This window comes from Bubalus kerabau, chromosome 5 (assembly GCF_029407905.1).
Source record: "Bubalus kerabau isolate K-KA32 ecotype Philippines breed swamp buffalo chromosome 5, PCC_UOA_SB_1v2, whole genome shotgun sequence".
NCBI classification, from domain to species: Eukaryota; Metazoa; Chordata; class Mammalia; order Artiodactyla; family Bovidae; genus Bubalus; species Bubalus kerabau.
Window position 1 is genome coordinate 101,547,017 of NC_073628.1, and position 23,887 is coordinate 101,570,903.

At 48.2% G+C, this 23,887-nt stretch overlaps 1 protein-coding gene and 1 pseudogene across 1 annotated transcript; both read left to right on the plus strand.

Annotated features, from left to right (window-relative positions):
* Positions 1 to 358: 358 nt before the first annotated feature.
* NOL9 (nucleolar protein 9) lies at positions 359 to 18,898 on the plus strand. The gene is made up of 12 exons (XM_055582430.1): positions 359 to 789; positions 1,823 to 2,042; positions 2,548 to 2,675; positions 5,089 to 5,224; positions 5,348 to 5,444; positions 5,990 to 6,087; positions 11,280 to 11,441; positions 11,620 to 11,917; positions 12,360 to 12,471; positions 13,954 to 14,131; positions 14,948 to 15,081; positions 15,655 to 18,898. The coding sequence occupies exons 1-12, from the start codon at positions 418 to 420 to the stop codon at positions 15,802 to 15,804; spliced, it is 2,085 nt and encodes a 694-aa protein (XP_055438405.1). The 5' UTR covers positions 359 to 417; the 3' UTR covers positions 15,805 to 18,898.
* LOC129654423 (uncharacterized) lies at positions 3,614 to 3,760 on the plus strand (annotated as a pseudogene).
* Positions 18,899 to 23,887: the final 4,989 nt, after the last annotated feature.

Consider the following 23,887-nt stretch of genomic DNA (forward strand, 5'->3'; position numbering starts at 1 on the left):
AAATGCATGCAAACGGAGGGTATGCAAATAGACCGGTTTTGTTTAAAACGTCAATCCTGGAGCTTTTTCAGTCGCGGGGAGCGGAGCGGGGAGGGGTCGGGAAAATCCTTGCTGGATTTCCGGAGAGGTGGCCCTGGACTTGGGGTATCTGACTTTCCCTCTCCACGCAGCTGGGGTGAGGCTTTTGCATAATGTAAATGGGGCTGTCGTTGGGACTGCCTGGCCGGGTGTCGCCCAGGCTTTCCCTAGGTTTCACCACCTTCAGCGGGCCTGAGTCACACTTGCGCCTGCGGAGGCCAAGGTGCGCCGCCAAGACTACCGGCAGAGGGCGCCCGCGCCTTCCAGACCCTTGACGGGCCTCAGGGCGGAGCGTTGGGATCTCGCGAGATTCTCGAGCGACCGGCCCCGGCAGCCAGCATGGCGGACTCCTTACTGCTGCTCAAGCGGGTTCCCTCCCGCCACACGTGGCTGCGGGCCCGCAAGGCCCGGCCCCAGCTCATCCTCAGCCGCCGGCCCCGCCGCCGGCTCCGGAACCTGCGCTGGCGCAGCCGAAGGCGGCTTCGGCGACGGCTGCTGCAGGCCCAGGCAGCCGGCTCGGACTGGCTGCAGGGCGGCTGTCTGGTGTCCGGCGACGCGGCGCTCCAGAGGCTGAAGATCTCGGCTCGCAGGCGGGCCTCCAGCCCCGAGCCGGCCGAAGACCCGGTCCCGAGTGGTCCCGCGATCCTCCCCATCCCGCCGGTGCGGCCGGCTGGCTCGGGCCGCGCTGTCCTGCTGCTGCCGCTGGGGCAGGTGGGTCGCGCCGGGGGAGCCGGGCGGGCAGCGCGGGAGGATGGGGATACAGCCCCGGGAGCTGCAGGCTGGGAGAGGCCCTTTTCCCCCTGCGGGTACTCTGTCCGCGGGTCAGGCGCATTCCTCGGGCTGTGGTGCTGGACAGAGGGTAACAAGGATCCTCCTGAGGGAATTCTAGGTCTTTGGGGCTGCTGCTGCTGCCAAGTCGCTTCAGTCGTGTCCGACTCTGTGCGACCCCATAGACAGCAGCCCACTAGGCTCCCCCGTCCCTGAGATTCTCCAGGCAAGAACACTGGAGTGGATTGCCATTTCCTTCTCCAGTGCATGAAAGTGAAAAGTGAAAGTGAAGTCGCTCAGTCGTGTCCGTCTCTTAGCGACCCCATGGACTGCAGCCCACCAGGCTCCTCCGTCCATGGGATTTTCCAGGCAAGAGTATTGGAGTGGGGTGCCATTGCTTTCTCCGTCTTTGGGGCTGAAAGGACTTTAATAGTAATAATAGGTTGCATTTATCGAGTGCTCAGAAACGTCAGGCTCTAAGTGTTGTGGGTATCTGAACTCATTTAGTGCTACATGCTCTATGGAGTCATTACCACTAGAAATGTTTAAAAAAAAAAACACAGAACATTGCTCAAGTAACCTGCCGGAAAGATATAAGTGGAAGCAGAGCCAGCAGTCAAACCCTTCACCTGGACGTTAGTCTGGGAGGTCCCCCGCACTGTAGCTTTGTAAGGACAGGGAGCCGTGAGAACAGCAGAACTAAGTTCAGGGGGCCCCCTTAGGTCAGTGTGCATCAGACTGTCCCTTTGGCTGCTCCAGGATATGATCTTAGATTAAAAGTATTCACATTTTAATCTATTAGTTTAAAATACATCATTACCTACAAGTTATTCTGTTACTTAGCAATTCATCTCTCTCTTTTTTAAATTCATCTCCTTTTGATAACCTGAAGAGCCAATTAAAATCTTAGAAGTTTTCTGTCATTGGTAGCAGAATCTGTAACCTTATTTTTCCTTTCTTTTTTCGTCCCCTCTAGGGCTTTACTTTTAGTGGGATCTGTCGTGTGACCTGCCTCTACGGCCAGGTGCAGGTGTTTGGTTTTACCATCAGCCAGGGCCAGCCTGCCCAAAATGTCTTCTCCACCTACACCCACTCTCGCCTGACCATCAATGCTGTTCATTATTCAGTGCATGAGAAAAGCAAGAAGGAGATGAAAAGAGAAGCCCGAGTTCTGCTCAGACCTTATCTGAACCAAGGTAATGAAGAGAACTGAGTGACTTACTGAGGATGTATCATAATAAGGCAAAAACTTTTTTTTTTTTGTCCGCACCCTGCAGCATGTGGGGTCTTAGTTCCCTTGATAGAAGCCATGTCCCCTACAGTGGAAGCTTGGAGTCTTAACCACTGGAGCACCAGGGAAGACCCAAGGCGAATAATTTTTAGTTGTTTACTGTGGCCTCACACTTGCACTCTTTACTATATGTATTTAAACCCTCACCAAGGTCTGGAGAGTGAAGCTATTTTTACCATTTCACAGATGAGGAAAGCCACCCAAGGCCACACAGTGTTTAGGTAACAAACCTGGATTGATTTCTCCATCCAGGTGTGTTTCTGTCATGCAGTATGGCCTCCTGAAAAAGGCTCTCATACATAATTCCTAGTCTCAAAAGGTGTGGACTTTAGCAGAGGAGAGGAAAGTCCCGCGGGGCATAGCGTTTGATGGAGTGCTGTTTCTAAGGCAGCTTATGTCTCTCTTTACAGATGACAGATATTGTTTGATGAGCAGTTTTTCTCCTCTGTGTTCCATCGTGTTGCTGGAACGTCTGAAAACCTCCACCGTGAACTTTATAATCAGCCATCCAGGTTTATCTTACATTTTCGTACAAGAGGTAGAACCAGTTTTCATTCAGAGTTTTGTTCATTACTTTCACCAAAACAGTCAGATGACTATGTAGGATGCCCCTAGTCTTATCTGTCTGTCATGTTGTGCTGTAGGTTATACAGAATTTAACACGTGTGTACAGTAAAAAAAGTCAATAGAAGGATATATCGGAAAAATTGTCTCTTCTACCCCACTTAGCTTCATTCCCCAGATAAAGTCACCATTTTCTGTTATAGTTGATTAAATGCCTTTTGATATTTTTAAAATGGTTATCTTTATATTTTGATTCACTAACTTGAGACAGTATGAATTCTTTATAAATTCTGAGTAATTTCGGCATACTTACACTTTCTCCCATCTCTTCCTTTCCTCATTTCCAAATTTTTGATGTCCTTACTATTAATTTCCTGAAGTCAGATTGGTTCCTAAAATTGTCTCCCATGAGCCAGTAAATTGAGCCAAATCTATAGGAACATCAGACTTCATGTGAGATGTGAGGAGGAATCAGGGAGCAGCAGCAGGTTTTTTGGCCGGACTGTCTGAGTGCGCCGAGACATGGGGCTGTAGGAGGAGACTTAGGTCAGTAGCTGAAAGATGCCTCTTAGACATCCAGTTGGAGATGCCTGCTGGGCGGTTGAATGTGTGAGTCAAATTCAGAGAAGAGGTTGTGTGCATGGGTGTGTGTTGAGTCACTTCAGTTGTGTCTGAGTCTTTGCAGCCCTAGGGACTGCAGCCAGGCTTCTGTGTCCATGGGATTCTCCAGGCAAGAATACTGGAATGGGTTGCCATGCCTACCTCCAAGGGATCTTCCTGACCCAGGGATTGAACCTGTGTCTCTTATGTCTCCTGCATTGGCAGGAGGGTTCTTTACTACTGAGCCACCCAGGAAGCCCAGAGAAGAGGTTTCAAATGTAAATTTGGGTGCTTTCAGTAGAATAGGGTTCCATCGCTTCTTGGCCTTTGGACTAAGATCAAGTGTAGTATCTGTTCTTATCAGAATAGGGTTCCAAAGCCCATGAGATGGGATAATGACACCGAGAAGTTGATGCAGGTAGAAATGATAAGTTCAAGGTCTGAGCCTGAGGAGCAACAGAGAGACTGAGGAGTGGTAGTGCTCATGTTAAAGGAGAGCAGGTGAGTGTAATCAGGGAGCCTCTGAAGGAAGTGGGGGTGCCCGACGTTGCTGATGGTGAGATGAAGCCTGAGAAAGGAATTGCGTGCAGGCTCACCTTCTGGACAGGGTGGTTTTATGGCATTGCTGAGCAGACCAGCCTGATTGGAATGGAATCAAGGGCTGGGGAAGGAGGAGCTCAAGGGTTCAGTGGTTAGGGATTTTGCTTTTAGAGAGTTTAGCTATAAAGGAAAGAAAGAGATGAAACAGGTTGGAAGAGTAAACCTGGTCAAGAGAGTTCTGGGTTTTGTTAAGATGGATGGAAAGAACCACATGCTTGAACACAGCTTGTAGGAAAAAGCCACAGAAGAGCACGCTGATGGTGCTGTGGGGAGAGGATGGAGGGAGGGGTTCCAGTGTCTGTGTGGTCTGTTGGCCTTGGGAGCAGAGGCGCTTCCTTGAGAGTGGCTGGAGGAAATGCCCAGGACAGGGATGGAGAAGGGAAGCTCTCTTCTGATTGTTTCCTCTTACTCTGTGAAATGGTTCGGGGGATCACTGAGCGGAGGCATAGGGAGTAGGCAGGGGTTGGGGGTTTGACATGGAAGGAGAAGCTAAGAAATGCGGGCAGGATGATGCATGGGCTCCTGCGGTCACGTTAATTTAGTCCAGTGCAGAATCTAGCAGCCTGGGAGGGCCACGGAGGGCCACAGCGGTGGACATGGAGACCCCACCTGGCAGTGAGTGTTTCAGGTGCTGTGATCAAACTTGTTCTTTTTTACTTACTTTCAGTTTTGTTTTGTTTTCCTGCAACTTACTCAAGCACCACTATTTAGATTCCTTATGATCTTTTTTGGATAACTTCCTCCTCCCCCCATGCCTATGTGTTAGTACATTCTGGAATTGTATTTTCATATAAGGCAGAGAGTAACCTTTAGATTATCTCATTTTATAAGATGTTCTTATTTTGCCCTCAGAGATTGATAGTTGAGAATCAACTGAGTGGTGAGACGAAAGGAGGGATCAGAGTTATCTTTTTTCTCCTTTTTAATGTTTATTTATCTAGCCTCAACAGGTCTTAGTTGCACCTCTCAGGATGTTTAGTTATGGCATACAAAGTCCCATTTGTGGCTTGTGGGATCTAGTTCCCTAACCAGGGATCAAACCCGGGCCCTCTGCATTAGGGGTGTGGAGTCTTAGCCAATGGGACCACCAAGGAAGTCCCCAAAGTTATCTTTTGTAGCTCACAACTATTTGAGGCTTATTAATTTTGAACCAAAGTAAAAGAAGCACATTATGTTATCATTTTCAGGTCCGGACTTTACAGATTAACTCTGAGTATTTTGCCTTGAGATCTGTGGGTATTAGAAGAGAGAAAAAAAAAACTGGCTTGCGTTTAACGGAGAGCGCCTTTGCAGTCATGGAAGAGTTAGTGAGCATTTCTAGCGGTGAGTGATACAAACTGATGTAGTCTAGCGTTCGTCCACCAGAGCCTCAGAGGATTACTGTTCATGATCAGAGTCCTAAAGATGACAGCTCATGTCAGGGGTCAATGTTTGTTTCCCCTCCAGAAGAAGCAGACAGCTGTCCCGTCATTCTGGTTTGTGGCTGCCAGGACATTGGAAAGTCAACATTTAATAGATACCTCATTAACCAGCTGTTAAATAGGTAAGAGTGTTTTTAATCCTGTTGTGACATATTGCCAGACTTTCAGCAGGAAGTAGGATTTGTGATTTGAGAAGCTAGACGGGATCGCATCTCAGCTCCTCCATAGAGATGACATGCAAGTCTGTACAGAGCCGCTTAGCCGAGGGGGGCCTCCTGGTTGTGCCGTTTGGGGTGCAGCTATGGCACTCTCAGGTGTGCCCACCTTGCCTGTCGGAGAGCTCACGAGAGCCATCAGTTGATCTCAGAATCTGTTTTTGTCCAAACCCAGAGAGTCAGAGCAGGGATAAAGTCTGTCGTATTTAAAAAATAAAGTTTGAGGAAAGGCAGAGTTGTATCCATATAGCAAATGGACACTGTAGCCAGGCCTGCATCCCGTTTTCTCTTCACTGATATTTTCTCTATGCTGGTATCATCTTCGGAGCATTCTGCCTGCAAGGCTGTGCGGGGTGGGGTATGCCCGTGTGTCACACAAAATCTTTATGTTCTGATTTACCTTGGACATGGTAAATAAAATGAGTTAAGATTTCTTTCTTTTTAATTTTCAGTATATCCTGCGTTGATTATTTGGAATGTGATCTGGGGCAGACAGAATTTACTCCTCCAGGTTGCATTTCTTTGCTTAATATTACAGAACCAGTTCTAGGTATGTATTCTGCATTTCTTAAATGTCTTGGTTTTACACAGTACAAAAGTAATGATACAAGAAAGTCAAAGAGTACAAAAGTATAAAATATAAAAAGATGAATACATCTCCCCATGAAACTTATGGTCTTCCCATAAGAATTCCTCTGGTCTCAAAAAAAAACCCCCTAAAAACCCAATGATACCTTTCTAGGGTTCTATTTTAATAAATGGAACTACCATCCCTTTTATTTTATGTAAATTAGAAACACTTTCCTCTAATATGAGCATCTTACATAATGCTACACAATGATCTCAACCAAGAAATTGACATTGATATAATACTATTAACTAATCTATAGATTTTTTCAAAATCCATTAGTTACCCTATTAATACCCTTTTTATGTTTCAGAATCCAAATCAGAGTCCCATGCTGCTTTTTTTAATACAAAAATGTACATAACATGTTATTTATCATTTTGACTATTGATACATGTACAGTACCATGCCATCAAACACATTCGAAGCGCTGTATAATCATTATCACTGTCTACCTCCAAAACATTTTCCTTGTCCTGGACTGAAATGCTGTGTCCATTAAATAACAGTGCATCCCCTTCCAGCCTCTGAGGACCTCTGGTGTGCTGCCTGGCCCTCCCTGTGAATCTGCCTGTTCTGGGCACCTCATCTAAGTGAAATCATACAGTACTTGTGCTCCTGTGTCAGGCTGTTTTCACTAAGTATAAGGTTTCAAGGTCTGTTCATATTGTTTGGTACTTCAGTCATGTCCGACTCTTTGCAACCCCATGGACTGCAGCACGCCTGGCTTCCCTGTCCTTCACCATCTCCCGGAGCTTGCTCAGACTCATGTCCATTGAGTTGTAGCATATATCAAAATTAACTCCTTCTTGTGGTTGAAAATCATTCCAATGTATGTGTATCACATTTTGTCTATCTTTTTAACTGTGTTTTTATTTATTTATTTTTGATGGTGCTGGGTCTTCATTGCTACACATGGGCTTTCTCGAGTTGCAGCAAGTGGGGGCTACTCGTTGTTGTGGTGGGCAGGCTTCTTATTGTGGTGGCTTCTCTTGTTGCAGTGCACGGGCTCTAGGGCGCCAGGGCTTAGTTGCTCCACGACATGTGGCATCATCACGGATCAAACTCTGTCCCTGGCATTGGCAGGCAGATTCCACCACTGGACTACCAGGGAAGCCCCTGTATTGGTTCTAGTTTTCTGCCTGTTGTGACTAATGGTGCCATGAATATTGGTTACAACTATCTTTTCAAGTCACCGCTTTCAATTCCTTTGGATATATATACACACATACATACACACCCACGAGTGGTCATGTTTAACTTTTTGAGAAACTGCCAGACTGTTCTACAGCAGCTGCACTGTTTTACGTTCCCATCAGTAATTCACAAGGGTTCTGATTTCTCTACATCTTCAACAACACTTGTTATTTTGATCATGGCCTTTCTTGTGGATGGAAGTAATCTCTTTTTGGTCTTGGTTTGCATTTCCCTAATGACTAATGGTGTTAAGCCTCTTTCCATATGTTTATTGGCCATTTGTACGTCTGCTTGGGAGAAATGGCTGTTTTAGTCCTTTGCCCACTGTTGAATTGGGTTCTTTGTTTTTGTTGAGTTTTAGGAGTTCTGTATATATTCTGGATGTTAATTCTTTGCTAGATATGCAATTTGCAGATACTTTGTCATTTTATTTGTTTTTGACAATATCCTTAAATGCACAAAAGTTCTTAATTTTTATGTTTTTGCTGCCTATGCTTTTTGGATCATCCATGAAGTTGTTACTAAATCTAGTCTCATAAAGATTTTACGTAATGTTTTCTTCTAGGAATTCTGCAAGTTTTACCTCTAGCACTTAGGTCTTTGATGATTTTGAGTTACATTTTGTGTTTGACACAAGAGAAGGGTCTCATTTCGTCCTTATGTACACGGATGTCCAGTTTTCACTATCTATTTGTTCTTTCCACAATGAATGGTCTTGACACCCATGTTGAAAATCATCTGACCACACATCCATACATCAGTGCGTGCTGAGTTGCTTCAGTCATGTCCGACTCTTTGCGACCCCATGGTCTGTAGCCCACCAGGCTTCTCTGTCCATGAGATTGTCCAGGCAACAATACTGGAGTGGGTTGCCATGCCCTCCTCCAGGGGATCTTCCCAACCCAGGGATGGAACCTACAGTTCTGTGTCTCCTGCGTTGGCAGGTGGGTGCTTTACCACTAGCGCCACCTGGGAAGCACGTGCATGCAAGGATTTTTTTTTTTTCGTGCTCTTTATTCCATTGGTTTACACATAGCCCTTAGGCCACTACCACACTTTTAATTACCGTACCTTTGTAAGAAGTTCAAAATTGGGAAATGTGAATCCTCCAGCTTCATTCTTTCTCAAGATTGGTCATTTTGAGACCCTTTGCAATTCCATATGAATATTAGAATAGGCTTTTTCATTTCTGGGGAAAGGGCTGTTAGAATTTTGACTGGGATTGTATTCAATCTTGTTTTTCACTTGGCTGGGTGGTGAGGCATGTGGGATCTTAGTTCCCCGACCTTGGATTGAACTTACGCCCTGCAATGGAAGCAGAGTCTTCATCACTGGGCCACCAGGGAAGTCCCAAGGATTGCATTCAATCTGTAGATGACGTAGTATTAACATTTTCCTATCCATGAACACAGGATGTCTTTCTAATTTTTTATGTTTTCTTTAATTTCTTTCAGCAATATTTTACCTCCTTGATTAGATTCACTTCTAAGGATTTAATTCTGTAGTTATTGTAAATGCAATTGCTATTCTAATTCCCTTTTCAGATTGTTAATTGCTGGTATGTAGGAACATACTGATTTTTGTGCGATTTTGTTGTTTGTTTTTTCTTATTTAAAAAGTTTTTGTGTGTGTGTATGTGGTGTGTGTTTTGTTTTTCTTTTTTAATAATTTTGTTGTTGTTGTTGTTTTGCACTGCACATGCAGTGCAGCTTGTGGGAGCTTAGATTCCCCAATCAGGGATCAAACCCAGGCTCCCAGCAGTGGAAGCGCAGAGTCCTAACTGTTGGACCGCCAGGAAATTCCTCTCTTTTAGCTGATTTCATTGTTCCTCTTTTTACATTTTCTCTGTCCTATTTAATTCCCCCCCCCCCCCTTTTTACCATATTTTTAAAAACAAGGACACTGGTACATCATCATAAATACAACCACCAAAATCAGGATGGCGACATTGCTATAGTGTAGTTACTCGGTTTTGTCCCTTTTGTCTCAGTCATCTGTGTAGGCCCAGTGCGCACTTAAAAACCTTTAGTTTTCTTTAATATGGAGACTGTTATCTGGTTTTTCTAATCTTCTATGACCTTGACAGTTTGAAGAGTACATTTGTGGGTTTTCCCATCTTTAGGTCTAGAAGTGACGCTGTGTTCTCTGTGTCATATCAACACACTGTCAGTTTGTCCTGTTACCAGAGATGTTAGCTTTGATCAGTTGCTTAAGATAGTGTTTTGTAATCTAACTAGGTGTGGTGTTTTTGTTTTCTTCTGGGCGTCATTGCTTCCAAAGCCCCTCGGTGGACAGTTAGTTCAGTTCAGTTCAGTCGCTCAGTCGTGTCCGACTCTTTGCGGCCCCATGAATCGCAGCACGCCAGGCCTCCCTGTCCATCACCAACTCCCGGAGTTCACTCAGACTCATGTCTATCGAGTCGGTGATGCCATCCAGCCATCTCATCCTCTGTCGTCCCCTTCTCCTCCTGCCCCCAATCCCTCCCAGCATCAGAGTCTTTTCCAATGAGTCAACTCTTCGCATGAGGTGGCCAAAGTACTGGAGTTTCAGCTTCAGCCTCATTCCTTCCAAAGAAATCCCAGGGCTGATCTCCTTCAGAATGGACTGGTTGGATCTCCTTGCAGTCCAAGGGACTCTCAAGAGTCTTCTCCAACACCACAGTTCAAAAGCATTAATTCTTCGGCGCTCAGCCTTCTTCACAGTCCAACTCTCACATCCATACATGACAGTTAGGGAATATACATATACTTAAACCCATACATGTCATATATGTACATACATAATATGTGTACGTACTTGTACACATATATGTAAATACATATTTTTATGTCTTTGTATAGGTTTCTGTTTATTAAGAGCCATGAATTTGCACTGATCATTCTTTTCTTTTTTTTTTTTGGCCAATCTCCATGGCTTTTGGGATCTTGTTCTCTGACCAGGGATCCAACCCGGTCCCCTGCAGTAGAGGCACAGAGTCCTAACCACTGGACCAGTGAGGAATTGTGATCATTCAGATCCTAATCTCACACCCAGGGTGCCTCCTAGTTAACCTTCCCCCTTCCACATTTATCAGCCCCTTTTCCAGTGGTGAGAACCCTGGCTGTGCTTATTCTCAGTGTACTTACATATTTGTTCATTCCTTTTGCACTTGCTCAGTCCCTAGACCATGCAGGCCTCTCTCAGTTGTGGGCTGCCCCAGGTCCCCTGACTCCAAGTTTGAGGGGCGCCTTGCCAGCTCTTCCCTAGGTGGCCTCGCACCAGCCACACTGACCGAGGCCCTTGTGACTGTGTTGCGCCGTGGTCCTGGTCACCTGCCTGCCATGAGCGCTGGCCCCGGCCGCAGCCCTGACCAGAGGGGATGGGACAGACTGCTGTTTTGATGAGGGTGTGTCCTCTAAAGCTGGGCTGCTTGAGTTCAGGTCCCACTGATCCCTACTAGCTGTGTGACCTTGGTCAAGGTCTGTAAAAATCGAGAAAGTAAATACTACCTGTGTCATAGGGGTTTATGAAAACTAGAGACTCTGTGTAGCACATGTAGGACATGGCAAGTACTGTATTCCAGCAAGTGATTACTGTTGTATTAATTATTGTGTGTACGCCCTGTGGGGGTGTTTTTTCTGTTCACAAATGTGTCCTAAGTATCTAGAACAATGCCCAGCATGCAGCAGACACCCGGTAGATGTTTGTTGAATGAATGACCATATTAGGACGTAGTTGGGATTAACTGTGTATAAATGCAGGCGTGTCTGTGTTTGAAGTTGAAAGCTTAGATTTCCAAAAGTGAGAGCATAGCTATTTGTAGGGGTCCGATGGGCTCAGATTTCCTGAGCAGCTTTGTCAGGGATCATGGCTGGACCATAACCCTTGCCACCTCTTAGGTTCTCATGGATTAATGACTCTCACCTTTATCTTCTTAGGACCACCTTTCACCCACCAGAGGACACCCCAGAAAATGGTCTATTATGGGAAAACTTCTTGTAAAAACAACTTTGAAAACTATATTGAGGTAATAAAGTACGTTTTCAGCTCCTACAAGCGAGAGTCCCCTCTTATCATCAACACCATGGGCTGGGTGGCAGGTAAGTCCATGGAGGCGTATCTGGCAGAAAGTGTTGGATGATGGGAACGGGTGCGTGCTTGGCTTTTAGACGTTAGCGCTGAAGCCCGGTCCTTAGGAGGCTCCTCGTCTCAGCCTCTCATGGGCACACATCACCACCCATGTGCACTGACTGGGCTCTGTCGTTTACTTCCTCGCAGACCAGGGTCTCCTGCTTCTCATTGACCTGATCCGCCTGCTGTCACCCAGCCACGTCGTCCAGTTTAGCTCGGACCGGAGTAAATACATGCCAGACCTCACCCCCGATTTCGTGGACGACATGGACGGCTTGTACACAAGACGCAGGTCCAGAGTCAGAAACAGAGGTTTCCACCTGCCCGAATTTGCTGAGAGTTTGGAGTTTGCTGACGAAGAAAAAGAGAGTCCAGTTATGTCTACGGGATACAAGCTGATGTTCGTGAAGTCAGAGTTTGTGACTGGAAAAACGTCCAGGAATAGGTAAGCAAACCACCGTGGCTGGAGAATTCCATTTTCTTCAGTCTGACAAGGCCTTCTGTCCTCGATTCCTTCAAAGGGGTCAGTCCCCTAAAATCTTTCAGATCTCTGTCAGAGCTACCTGTTTACAGAGAAGAGTCAGGTCTGTTCCGAATGGTTCCTTTGCCAGTGGAAATGCCCAGAATTGGCCTCCAGATCAGCTTGCCCCTCTAGGAGCTTTGACCTGAAGGATCTCCTGTGGGTTTATGGAGAGGCAAGGTCTACCGTCACGAGGTTGGGACGTGGGCTGTGCCAGGACAGGTGGGCCCTGTCTCGGAGCGGGAGGCGCCTCTCAGCTTCTGATTGCTTTTCAGAGAGTCACAGCGGGAGGCGGGCCTCTCAGCTTCTGATTGCTTTTCAGAGAATCACAGCGGGAGGCGCCTCTCACCCTCTGATTGCTTTTCAGAGAGTCACATAACAGGATCCTCCGTGAGCTGGCAGTGCTGGGTTACCTGAGCCAGTTGCAGCCCCCAGTGCCGAAGCCACTGTGTGCCGTACACGGTCTGACCCCCTATCAGGTAACCTGAGCTCTCAGGGGGACTGTCCGGCTTCCTGTGTGCCCGTCTCACCTCTTTATACCCCTTCACTCATGTCATCCTCAGCCCTGAGGTGTTGATGTGCCGACTGTGCCCATTTTACAGTCGGGAGCTGAGGGATCTGGTGGGAGTGGAGCCACCTCCAGAGGGGCTGACCCTGGTTTCCATCCTGACCAGGAATGTTCTGCCTGATACCAGAGGTGGCCCTGGGACCACACCCTGCAGCCCAGCTCCACCCTTCTGCCGACTGGCCGCGTGTGACTCGGGCTGTGAGTGGTGGTGATGGGCCTCGTAGATGCGCGTGTGCCCAGAGGGCACTCGTAACGTGTTTCAGATATTGTCACAGGTTGATTCTAGCTCTAAAATATGTGCATCTTGGATTCCAATCTCTGAAGGACTGTTTTGGGAAGAAACCACCATAGTATTAGGGTCCCAGATGATGGAAGAATCAAATAGCAACAGGTATCATTTCTAAGTGCTCACCCTGTGCTGTGCTGTCCTCTACTCACCGAGGCCCTGTTATTACCCCCACTTTACAGATGATGGAACTGAGGCCGGGGGCAGACTCAGCTTGCCCACAGGACGTAGGAAAAGTCTGGGCTGGGACTGGCTGGCGCCCAGGTGGCCTGACTCTGGACCAGAGCCCTCACTCCACTGTATGGCCTGCGCAGTGCTGAGCACACAGTGGGCCAGGTGCTCTGTTGAGCCTGTGGGGAAGGTGCTGGTACACACCCCACTTACAGCTAGAAGACTGGGCGCAGGCAGGCAGGTGGAGATGCTGGGCAGAGGTCACACAGGCAGGGACCATGACCAGGGAGTGTGGGGTAGGGGGCAGCAGCATGTTGCCCAAGCCCACTGGTGAGATTGGTCCCAGGCTTCCAAGCCCTCTCCACTGAAGAACCCAAGGCAGTTTTTTTGGGTGATTTGCTCTAGTTTATACTCATTGGCAATGCCCTGTAACTGGACTTGAAACTTATCTGGCTATTTTAAAAGTGTGTAGTTACCCAGAGAGCTACATGTTAAAGGTAGTCCTTTACTGTGTGCCAGGAAGGTGGTCCATTTTCTTAATTCAGTAATTCCCTTAGGGGCTTCTCCTCACTCTGTGGGTGTTTACTTTCTTCCACCCAAAGACCTGTTGGTGATGAGTTTTCAGTCTCCCTCCTACCTTCAGCTCATGCCAATGTCCCCAAATTTGCGTCTCATGTGTCTCTTTAGGCAGAGTTGCAGGCATTCAATTTAGATTTCCAGCAAGTGTTGTTGGTGTGCATGAGCTTTGTGTAATTTTCCTTGGTTCTCAGTCTAAAGCAGTGAAACACTAAACAATTTCTATTCCGTTTAGATATGTTTTGGTGGGCAGTTTGGCAGATAAAACTTCAGATAGCTGACTCGTCAGCTTGTAGAAACTACTGACACAAGTAGTCTTTGGAGTCAGATCACTGGAGGGGGTGCGTGTGTGTCCTCCAGGTCCCTTTCAATGCCGTCGCGCTCCGGATCATCCACGCTGATGTGGCCCCCACCCACATCCTGTACGCCGTGAATGCCAGCTGGGTCGGGCTCTGCAAGATCTTGGATGACGTCAGGGGATACGCCAGCGGGCCCATCCTGCTTGCCCAGAGTCCCATCTGCGATTGTGTGGGGTTTGGTGAGTCTGAGAGGAAAATCTGAGTGTAAACCTACTGAAATTGACCCACCTGAGCAGCTGTAGATTAGCGGGGCTTGACCTTGTTGCTGTCACTTACCTGGAGTGGTCAGAGAGCTTGTCTGTCCTCTGTGAAGTAGGCCCTGGGAGGTAGGGGGCAGGAAGGAAGCGGTTCTTCTTTGCTTGCCCTGCCAGCTCCTCTAAACACAGGAGTCCTCAAGGCCTGGCCAGGCCTCCCTCTCATCTTACATGTTTTCTGCGGCTCTCAGTCCACTGTAGGCTGACCTCTGTACATGCTCTCCAGCACAGCATCAGAGCTCCAAGCCCATGTTACCAGTCACTTTTCTGCTTAGCTGTCTCCCTGGCATCTAAGACTTCACTCCAACACTGAGGTCCTGATAGATCCATCAGCCGTTCCCTGACATTCCGCCCGCAACTCCTCCTCCTACCCTGCATTGGCCGTGAATGGTCCTTGAAAGATTCACTCTGTATTTGGGTCAGGCCCCTGGGTCCTGCTTGGCACCCCTTCATTTCGTTTATCACAGTCCACACACCAGCCTGTTGCCTTCTGGTTTCAGAGTGTCAGACTCCTCAATCTCATCTGTTCTCACCATGCGCAGGGGCTCGGTAGTTGCGGGGCACGGGTTTAGTTGCTCCGCGGCACATGGAATCGTCCTGGACCAGGGATGGAACCCATGTCCCCTGCATTGGCAGATGGATTCCTCTCCACTGTAGCACCAAGGACGTTAGAAAACTCATAAGCCGTTCTGCAGTTCTGAGTGGTGGGGAGGATAATCTTGTGTGTTGTGTGTCTTCAAGGGATTTGCAGGGGGATCGACATGGAGAAGAGGCTTTACCACATCCTCACTCCCGTGCCCCCAGAGGAGCTGAGACACGTGAACTGTCTGCTGGTTGGGGCCGTGAACATCCCACAGTGTGTTCTCAAGAGCCAGGTGTGTACAGCCCTGGAGCTCGCTGGCCATGTCCATGGCAAAGTGTGGACCTGAAGTTGGGCCGGGAGTCACAGAGCAGGTTCTTGTTTGGGAAGCTTACACTCCTTCATAGAGATGGACAAGGCCGGGTGACATGTCTGCATGGCCTGAAGGTCTCGGGTGTGAGTCCCCATCACCTTGGGCAGGAGCCCCGGGTGGAGCCGTCATCTCAGGCATGGGTGTGGGAGAAAAAGGGCAGAGGTGGTGACCCCAAGGTGACCCTTCCTGAAGACAGTCTTCATAGGCTCCTGTGGGAAGGTCACGGAAGGTCACGTTGGCCAAGGGCATCCGTGTGGCCCCAAATCAAACGGCAAGACCTGTAGGCAGCTGAGGAGGCAGCCGGTATCCCCCTTGTCACCTGCTGATTCAAGAGAGAGCCCCATCTCTTGCTTTTGGACATGTTTGGGGGGTTGAAATTTAAGTGGGCCCTTCCAAGGAAGGGGAGCTAAGGATCTTAGGAGCGATCTAATACTCTCTTCCATCTTGGCCAGATTCTAAGTGTTCCCACATGTTTTCTCTGTGTTTCCATTTCAGGGTGGGCTCGAAGGGACCATACCTTATGTCACAACAGATTATAATTTTAAACTTCCTGGAGCATCAGAGAAAATTGGAGCAAGAGAAAGTGGGGCAACGTATAAAGAGAAAGGACATCCCAAACCTAAGTTCTATCGAAAAACATACTGATGTTCTTAATACAGGAAGGACCTTCCTCCCAGAAAGCTTGACCATCTCCAGCCTGGCATCAGTGGACGATGGGGTTCTGTGACCGTGAACAGAACAGCGTGCTTACGTAGCAAACAGTGCAGTGTTTCCTACGTAGCTCATGGATGCATTTAGAGTACGTACACTCTTTAATCGACGTGACAGAGGTTTTCCCTAGTCTTCTGTTTCGTTTTCTAAAGGAATCAAGAAGCAGGGACGAGTTCGTGCATCATTGAAACAGAACATGGTCGATTCCTCATGAAGTTTTTCAAGGACCTGGTTGCTGGTATCTGGATAAAAATAAGAGAAACCAGACCACAGAAATGTCTCAAAGGGGAAAGCAGGACATCTGGTGGGATGGAGAGCATAGAAAGGTACAGAGTTGCCCTGTGGTCCTCGCTTGGGGGGTGCTCCCAGCCCTGCTCACTGGATGCTCCCCGGCCTCTTCCATACACATGGGTTGAGGATTATGCTTATATTTGGTGTTAAATTTATTCAAGGTTTGATAGATAAAAGTTTGCCTCAAGAACCCTTCATCTTTTAAAAATCTGATGCTGAAAAATTTTACCTTGAAAAAATGCTCTGAAACCCAGGAAGCTTGTCCTGGGGCCTCTTTAAAACTCAGTTTGTCCTGATTGACTTCTCATCTGAGATGGAAACGCACAGTGAGCAGAGTCAGAAACCAGGCTGTTTGGACCAAGGCCCAGCGGAGCAGCTCCTGCTGTTGGTTTCGGTGGCTGGACACGAGCTCCATGCCAGTGGTGGTGTTGGACTCCCAGGGGCTTCGGAGGAAATGGCGGGCCCCCCTTCTTCATCTTCTCTCCGGAGTCAGCATTCTTTAACCTCCAGGGTTGGAAATGGTTTGGTAAACAGGCGGGCCAGTTCACATCACATCGTGTCTGCGTTTAGGACCCTGAGATGCCTACAGAAGCAGCATTTCGTCCTGGTGCTCTGCATTCCAGCTTCCGAGCAGGACACCTCGAAGGACCACTGTTAGGATGAGGGTTTTTACGGTTTACGTCCATTTAAGGTGTTGATCATCATTGTCTTCAGTGTTCTGGGGGCCGATCCCTCATCTCATAGAGCCCTTTTCACCCTCCAGGATCGGCTTTGCTATTCAGAGACCATTTAAAGTCTAGTTTCTTAGTTGCATCTTATTTATATCTAAGTTTAACTTGTACATACATGTTCTGTCTTGGCCTTGCGGTGACTTTTGCAGTCGATCCACCATCAACTTTTTTTGCCTTCTTCACAAGTTCCTGTATCATTACAGTGATGCTTAAGGTTTTTAGCAGTAAGTCTTGGGAAGAATGAAAGTGGTGATCTGTCATTTGCATTTTCATTGAATCCTGACTCATTAAGTCCTGGTGGGCTGTTTCCTGCGGGCCTTTAAGGTTGCCCGTCAGTCCCCATTGGTAAGGAAAACAGCGTTGCCACTAGAGGGAGCTGTCAGCCATTGGTCAGCTGGCCACGCGGGGCTGGAGATGGCGGAGGAGCCCCTGGAGGCCTTTCTCAGCGTCTAGAGATGCTGGAGACGGCCCTGTGGTCAGCGCCTGGGTGTGCCAGTCAGACGGGCAGCGGTGCACACACCCTGGGTGTGGGCCTGTTGGATAATCAGCGTTGATGGTTCAGGCTTCTGTCACTTCCACAGCGTGTGTTGCTTCAGGATGGCCAGTGAGGGCTCTGTGTTGGAGATACACTTGGCAAATACTCCTGGGACCTCCCTAGTGGTCCATTGGTTAGAGCGCTGCGCTTCCATGGCAGGGGGCAAGGGTTCAATCCGTGGTCGAGGAACTAAGATCCCGCATGCTGAGTGGGACGTGAAAAACCAAACAACTCTTAGTCATTTCTGTGTGATTGTCAAAGCGGTACATAACTTATTTTAAGAAAATCAAATTAGTATCTGATTTAGAACATGGAAACCCTCAATCACTGATTTTGTGGTTTGTTAAAATCAATTCTTCAGACCTGTTTTTAGGTCAGGTAAACATGAAAAATGGAAAAAAATCCTCCAATTTTAGGGTTGATTTAATTTTGTGAAGAAAGGTAGTTCTGTTGTTCCCATCTGTCCCCAGGTAGGTCTTGGGGACAGGAACCAGTTTGTCCTTGGAGACCCCAGTGTAGAACTGAAGTTTGAGAAAGGGGAGAGGAGTAGGTGAGCTGGCCTTGGGATTATGACTTTTGAGAAAACAAACTCTTGAGACTGGCCACCTGGAGAGGATATGGGGGTGGAGAGGACGTGGTGAGGCCCCAGCTGAGCCAAGGGGCCCCCCTTGCTGATATCAGGACCCCTGTGATGGGCAGGTCCCCACCCTCGCGGATACTCAGGTTTCTGCCCAGAAGATGGTGTGAGGAGGACCAAGTGACACGGAATGGTGATTTTTAGATTGTCTGCTCATTCTTTCCCTTAGATTTGGGTGAGGCCATGTGGCTGTTACCATGGCAGGCTGTGATGTTGGAGCTCCAAGTCCGTGTCCTGACTGGGCCACCACCTGCCAGTGTAGCTTTGAGGGGTGTTTCACTTGAGCCTGTGACCTTCTTTAAGATGGGTGGGTGGCGCTTCTCTCCGGTCCCTGCATGAGGAAGGCGTAAAATGCATCCACAGCAGGCCTAGCAGTAACTCCTGGCCTTTGGCCTTTCTCTGGCTGGGTTGTAAATCCTAGCAGACAGGAGGAAGACTGTGTTCCTCAGAGTCACCTTGGGTCGGAGTGGAAACTCAGTGTTCACATCTGAAAACATCTTGCCACGGCCCCCAGGCAGTGGCACCGTTCTTCCTGCTGTGGGTCCTGCTCAGGCTCCCACCCATCGTCACCTGCCCCTGGGAGTTTTTCATAAGCCCTGCTATTGCTTTTAAAATCCTGCAGTCAGCTCACCTGTGTAGGAAACGATCCTGAAGTCCACCACCATGTTATCACTGTTGACGCCGTGACCTGTCTCACCCAGTATTTTTCTAAACTGCACATGTGCGTTTGTGTGTTTTACAAACCTGTTTGTCCAATTGTATGTATGTTTTCTATCCAGCTTTTTTCACTTACATGTGAACTTCTGTATCAATAAATATTTTTGAGAATGTAAATTTGTGTCATTTTGTTCCATATATAGATAGACCATTTTATTCCAGGAAATGGTTTGAATGCTTAGAAGAAATGGTAGAAACATTGGAAGGGGGTAGTGAAACCGGTGTCATGGCAGGGAAGAGGGGAGGGCCCTGCAAGCGCCCGCACCTTTTTCCTGTTTCACTAGCAAGTGGAGTAAGCTCCAAGGGGAGTTAGCTTCATTTCTCTTTTTGGGCTCCAAGTGTTAGCCACGCAGTCATGCCTCTGCCATTCCTTTCTCCAGGGGATCCCAACCCAGGATCAAACCCGATCTCCCGCATTGCAGGCAAATTCTTTACCATCTGAACCACCAGGCTCAAGGATGTATGTTATGTCTCTTCTGGACTATCTTTGAGACTCTATTAGCAGGAACAAGAATTTTGTTCCCAGAAGAGTACAAATAGAAAGGAAGCCAGCCAGCAGGCTGGGGGTCTGTGCCTGTAACTGCCTCTTCCTGAGCGAGCGCTTGGCCCCTCTGCCCTCGGCCCCAGGGTGGGGCCTGGCAGAGGCAACGAGACTTGGCTGCCAGGCTGAGCCTGAACAGTGGCTAAGATAAATATGGGGCCCATCTGTGCAGTAGAGGAGCCACGTGATGCAGGGCCTCCAGAAAGGTTTGGCCGAGTGAAAGTTCCAAGGCTTTGCCAGGAAAAGAAGAGGACAAGAGGGTGGGCCGCGGGGTGAGGGAGCAGTCTGAAAGGAGCCACACTTGGAGTTGAGGGGCAGCGGGTCCAATTTGGAGATCCCAGGAGCTGAGTAAGCAGTCTTGGGAATCAGCTAACAGAGTCGAGCTGGGCGGACAATGTGTTGGGCTGGGAAGCCAAGGGTTGCCATGGCGACTGGCCCGGATGGTGCTGTGGCGCTCAGCAGACTGTGCCTGGGGTATTTCTAATGCTTCGGAGCTGATCCCCGGGCTGTGAATGTTGGCCCGGCAGGGACAAGCCACGAACTTCCAGGCCTTCCTCCCCGCCGAGGAGTCCAGCCGGGAAGGGTCTTCATGGTGCCGCTTTCCTGAAAAGAAGGGAAGGCCCCTGCCGAGGGAGCCAGCAGTGTGAGAAGTGCGTTCCAGGGAGCACATGGGTACTTGGGGATGGAAAATCCAAGGAGAGGAAACCGGCAGCAAGAAAACACGGTGCAAACCCCAGCCACCGAGTCCATACGTTAAAACATAAAGCGCCCAGGGGGCCTGAGTCGGAGGAGAGGCAGATTGGCAGGGCCGAGAGTTCAGTGGTTTTCTGTGCAGACGACTTAGCTGGAGAAATTAAGATCGGGGCTGAATTGAGGAGAAGCCCTCCAGGGTTGGGACTGCAGCCGGGCAGAGAGGGACGGAGACTGTGGGTCTAGCACGTGGCTCAAGGGCCAGGCAAGGTGCCACCACCCGAGGTCAAACATGAATTCTGTCCTGACAAAACACGGGTCTCCACCGCACAGCTGGCTCAGCCTCCGTTCAGGAACCGGTGAGTATATTTTCTTCCTCTGGTTCAGAAAGGAGGGTTGAAGAGGAGCGAGAAAAGGGGATTTGGTGGGTCTTGGAGGGGCTTGGTTATGACCCCTCACTTGCAGAATTCGCCTGGGCCATTTGAGAACATTTCCTGCCGGCTGGGTGCACATTCTGTCCTAAGGGGTGATTTAATGAACTGAGAGCCTGGAATGCAGGGTTGGCCATCAGCTCTGACTTAGGTGCAGGGAAAGGAGGCTTTCGGTTTCAGCCATCCGACTCCTGAAAGAAGAAAGAACAGGGTCTCATATGAAGAGCTGCTCCACTGGTGGCCACTAAGCATGGGGGCTGGGAGGGCCTGCGGTCGGGGAGGCTGTCCAGCTTCCTCTTCTAGGATTTAGAAGGTAGGTGAAAAAGCAGCCCCCAGACTTGCAAACCTTCAGTTTTGTGCATTAAAGCTGGGTCCCCACTGGCAGGATGGCCAGGAGCAGGCTCCCAACTGTAGCTTTGTAGGGCCGCGACATTCCTCCGAAACCATAGATATTTGTAGGTTCACTTCTGATGCACACCGTGACGCATTTTGGCAATGGGGGATCAGGAAAGGTGTGTGTAGACTCAAATAGGCTTCCAGCACCGCACCGTCAGAAGCCTGGCCTGGGAAACACCCTGTTCCCGGCCAAAGAGAAAATGGCCTGACGGTGTGTTAGCTGCTGACCTCTCAGCACTCACAGAAGAGCCCTCATTCCGACCTTTGTCTGCCCACCACCCCCTCCCCCACCCCCGTGGCTGGACCAAGACAGATTTAGGAAGCAGACAGTGAGTCACACAGAACTCTGAGCACTCACTCGGCCTCCCTGCAGGGCCATCCCCTCCCCGGGAAGGGTCTGCACTACTGAGGTAGCCTTCCTCTAGCTCATACCCCCATGCAAAACTTAACTACCATGCTGGGGTCTCTGCTGGGAGTGGCCAGAGAGTTAAATGGACAGGTGCCACTCACGCTAATAGATGAGCCTCCAGTGACCCATGTCCAGTTCACTCAAGGTCCATCACGGCTCACTCACTGTGGGGGAGATTGTTTCCAGGCTTGTGTGAGATGTGGGCTACAGCCCCAAATCATGGCTGCCACATGGACATCAGAGAATAGCCCACCCCTGCTGCTTCAGTTTGTTTGTGTCTTTTAAATTAATTAATCATTTTTTTGGCCACACCATGAGGTTAGTGGGATCTTAGCTTCCTGATCAAACCAGGGGTTGAACCAGATCCCCGACAGTGGAAGCTTGGAGTCATAACCACTGGACCTCCAGGGAAGTCCCTGATTATGTCTTTAAGCCCTTTACTGATTTGTTTTTGATATTGAAGGACAAGTGGTGTGAATTCCCTGGCAGTCCGGTGACTAAGATTCTGCACTTTCACTGCCGGGGGTGTGGGTTTGACCCCTGGTTGGGGAAGTAAGATCCTGCTAGGCCATGTGGTGTGGCCAAAGAAGGGGGAAAAGAACACAGGACCGCTAGTTATGCTTTTGCCATGTTTCCAAGTTTTAAACAAGCTTTGGCGGAATATTTACTGAGCTCATATTAATTGTCGGGCATTGTGCCAGGGGCTGGGCTGGTGGTGATGAGCAAGATAAATGCCCGTCCTTTTAGAATCCTACCACTGTGTGCCAAGGACAGGAAAACAGGAAATTGAAAAGCAGTTTGATGTGTATTAAACAGAGTGATGCGACTGTGGGGTAATGGGTTCATACATAAGAGAAGTTCCTCTTATAACACCCATCTGGGGGATTCTTTTTAAGGAATCACATCACCAAAAGGATACAGTGGTATCAGTTGGGTAAAGACTATGGGTAGAAAGGTTTGATTTCAGGAAGAGAGAAAAGCAAGAGCTAGAAATGGCATTTTGTGCAGCATGATTGGGACACACATTGGAAAGACTGAGAGGTGGGTGGGTTCTTGTGGGTGCTGTGGGAAGGGGGGAGTATAAAGAAATTGTGCTTGATCCAGAGAGAGGATGGCCGAGCATCTTACAGAATTCAGATTTCATCCTTGGGGCGATGAGCATTTAAGCATTTTTATAATAGAGTAGGTAGCATTTTCTGATTTGCATTTTAGAAAATCCTTTTTGATAGCAGTTTGGAGAGTGGATTTGGAGGAGTATGAGGAGGAGAATATGACAAAGAATCAGGAAACTTCATGGTGGCTCAGATGGTAAAGAATCTGCCTGCACTGCAGGAGACCCAGGTTCGATCCCTAGGTTGGGAAGATCCCCTGGAGAAGGAAATGGCTACCCACTCCAGTAGTCTTGCCTGGAGAATTCCATGGACAGAGGAGCCTGGCAGGCTATACAGTCCACAAGGTCATGAAAGGTTGGACACAACTGAGCAACTAACACTTTTGCAATAATGCAAGTGAAAGGTGGTCATTTAAACCATTTAAGTTAGCATATAAATTTAAAAAGTATATACATGCACGTATGCACATGCATATGTATGTGTGTATACTTTGTTCTGCTGGCGTGTGTGTTAGTCTCTCAGTCACGTCCATTTCTCTGCAACCCCACGGGGTGTAGCCCACCAGGCTCCTCTGTCCATGGACTTCTCCAGGCGAGAACACTGGAGTGGGTTGCCATTCCCTTCTCCAGGGGATCTTCCTGACTCAGGGATTGAACCCAGCTCTCCTGCACTGCAGGCAGAGTCTTTATCATCTGAGCCACCAGATGGTAAAGGGAGTATAACAGGGAAACCCTGTTCTGCTTATACAAGTAATATATTTTCATTATAAAATTCTCAAACAGTACATAAATAATGAAGCTATAAGTTCTGATTTTCTGTTATTTCCAATTGTATTTCAGATTTTTTCTCTGAATATATACACAGCGCACATACCTAAATATGCACATATATGTAAAAGTGTTGACATGAAATTGAGGAAAATATGCAGTTGCTTTTTCCAATTAATACTATATTTTGGACATTAAAAACTGCAGTATATAAAAGTCCACCTCGTTCTTTTTAACAGCTTCATGATATTGATATGTATTGATATACTTAATTTTTAAACTCACCCTCTGTGAGTGGACATTTGGGGTTGTTTCCAGTTTTTCACTCCTGTAAGTGATGATGTAGTGAGCATCCTTATACCTGTGGACTTGTGAAAAGAGTATCTATAGAATACATTTCTGGATGTGGAATTACTGGGTGGAAGAGGATTAGCATTTTACATTTTTGAAAAATAGTTTCATTTATTGGCTGTGCTGGACATTTTGCTTTTTAATGGCTAGCTCCAGGTTGTCATCCAGAAAGCCATCTGTCCCCCAGGAGCTGAGTATTTCAGCCCTTCGTGTGCTTTCTATGTCTGGTCATCATCTGTCCGGAGCCTATCCCTGGCACATGAGTGTGGGTGGCTGGATGGGGTCCCCTTACACGGCCTCAGGCACTTCTCTTCTTTGTCCACTCCCATTACTGAAATGCTGTGGCTCTTGGCTGAGGGACAAGGACAGCTGCAGGCTCTGACATCATGCCTCTGAAACTTCCACAGGT

What these genes read in the sequence shown, in the direction of transcription:
- NOL9 (XM_055582430.1), top strand. Translation starts at nt 418, where the DNA reads ATGGCGGACTCCTTACTGCTGCTCAAGCGGGTTCCCTCCCGCCACACG. An exon ending in CACCATGGGCTGGGTGGCAG is followed by an intron (nt 11,442 to 11,619) that starts GTAAGTCCATGG and finishes ACTTCCTCGCAG; the next exon opens with ACCAGGGTCTCCTGCTTCTC. An exon ending in ACGGTCTGACCCCCTATCAG is followed by an intron (nt 12,472 to 13,953) that starts GTAACCTGAGCT and finishes TGTGTCCTCCAG; the next exon opens with GTCCCTTTCAATGCCGTCGC.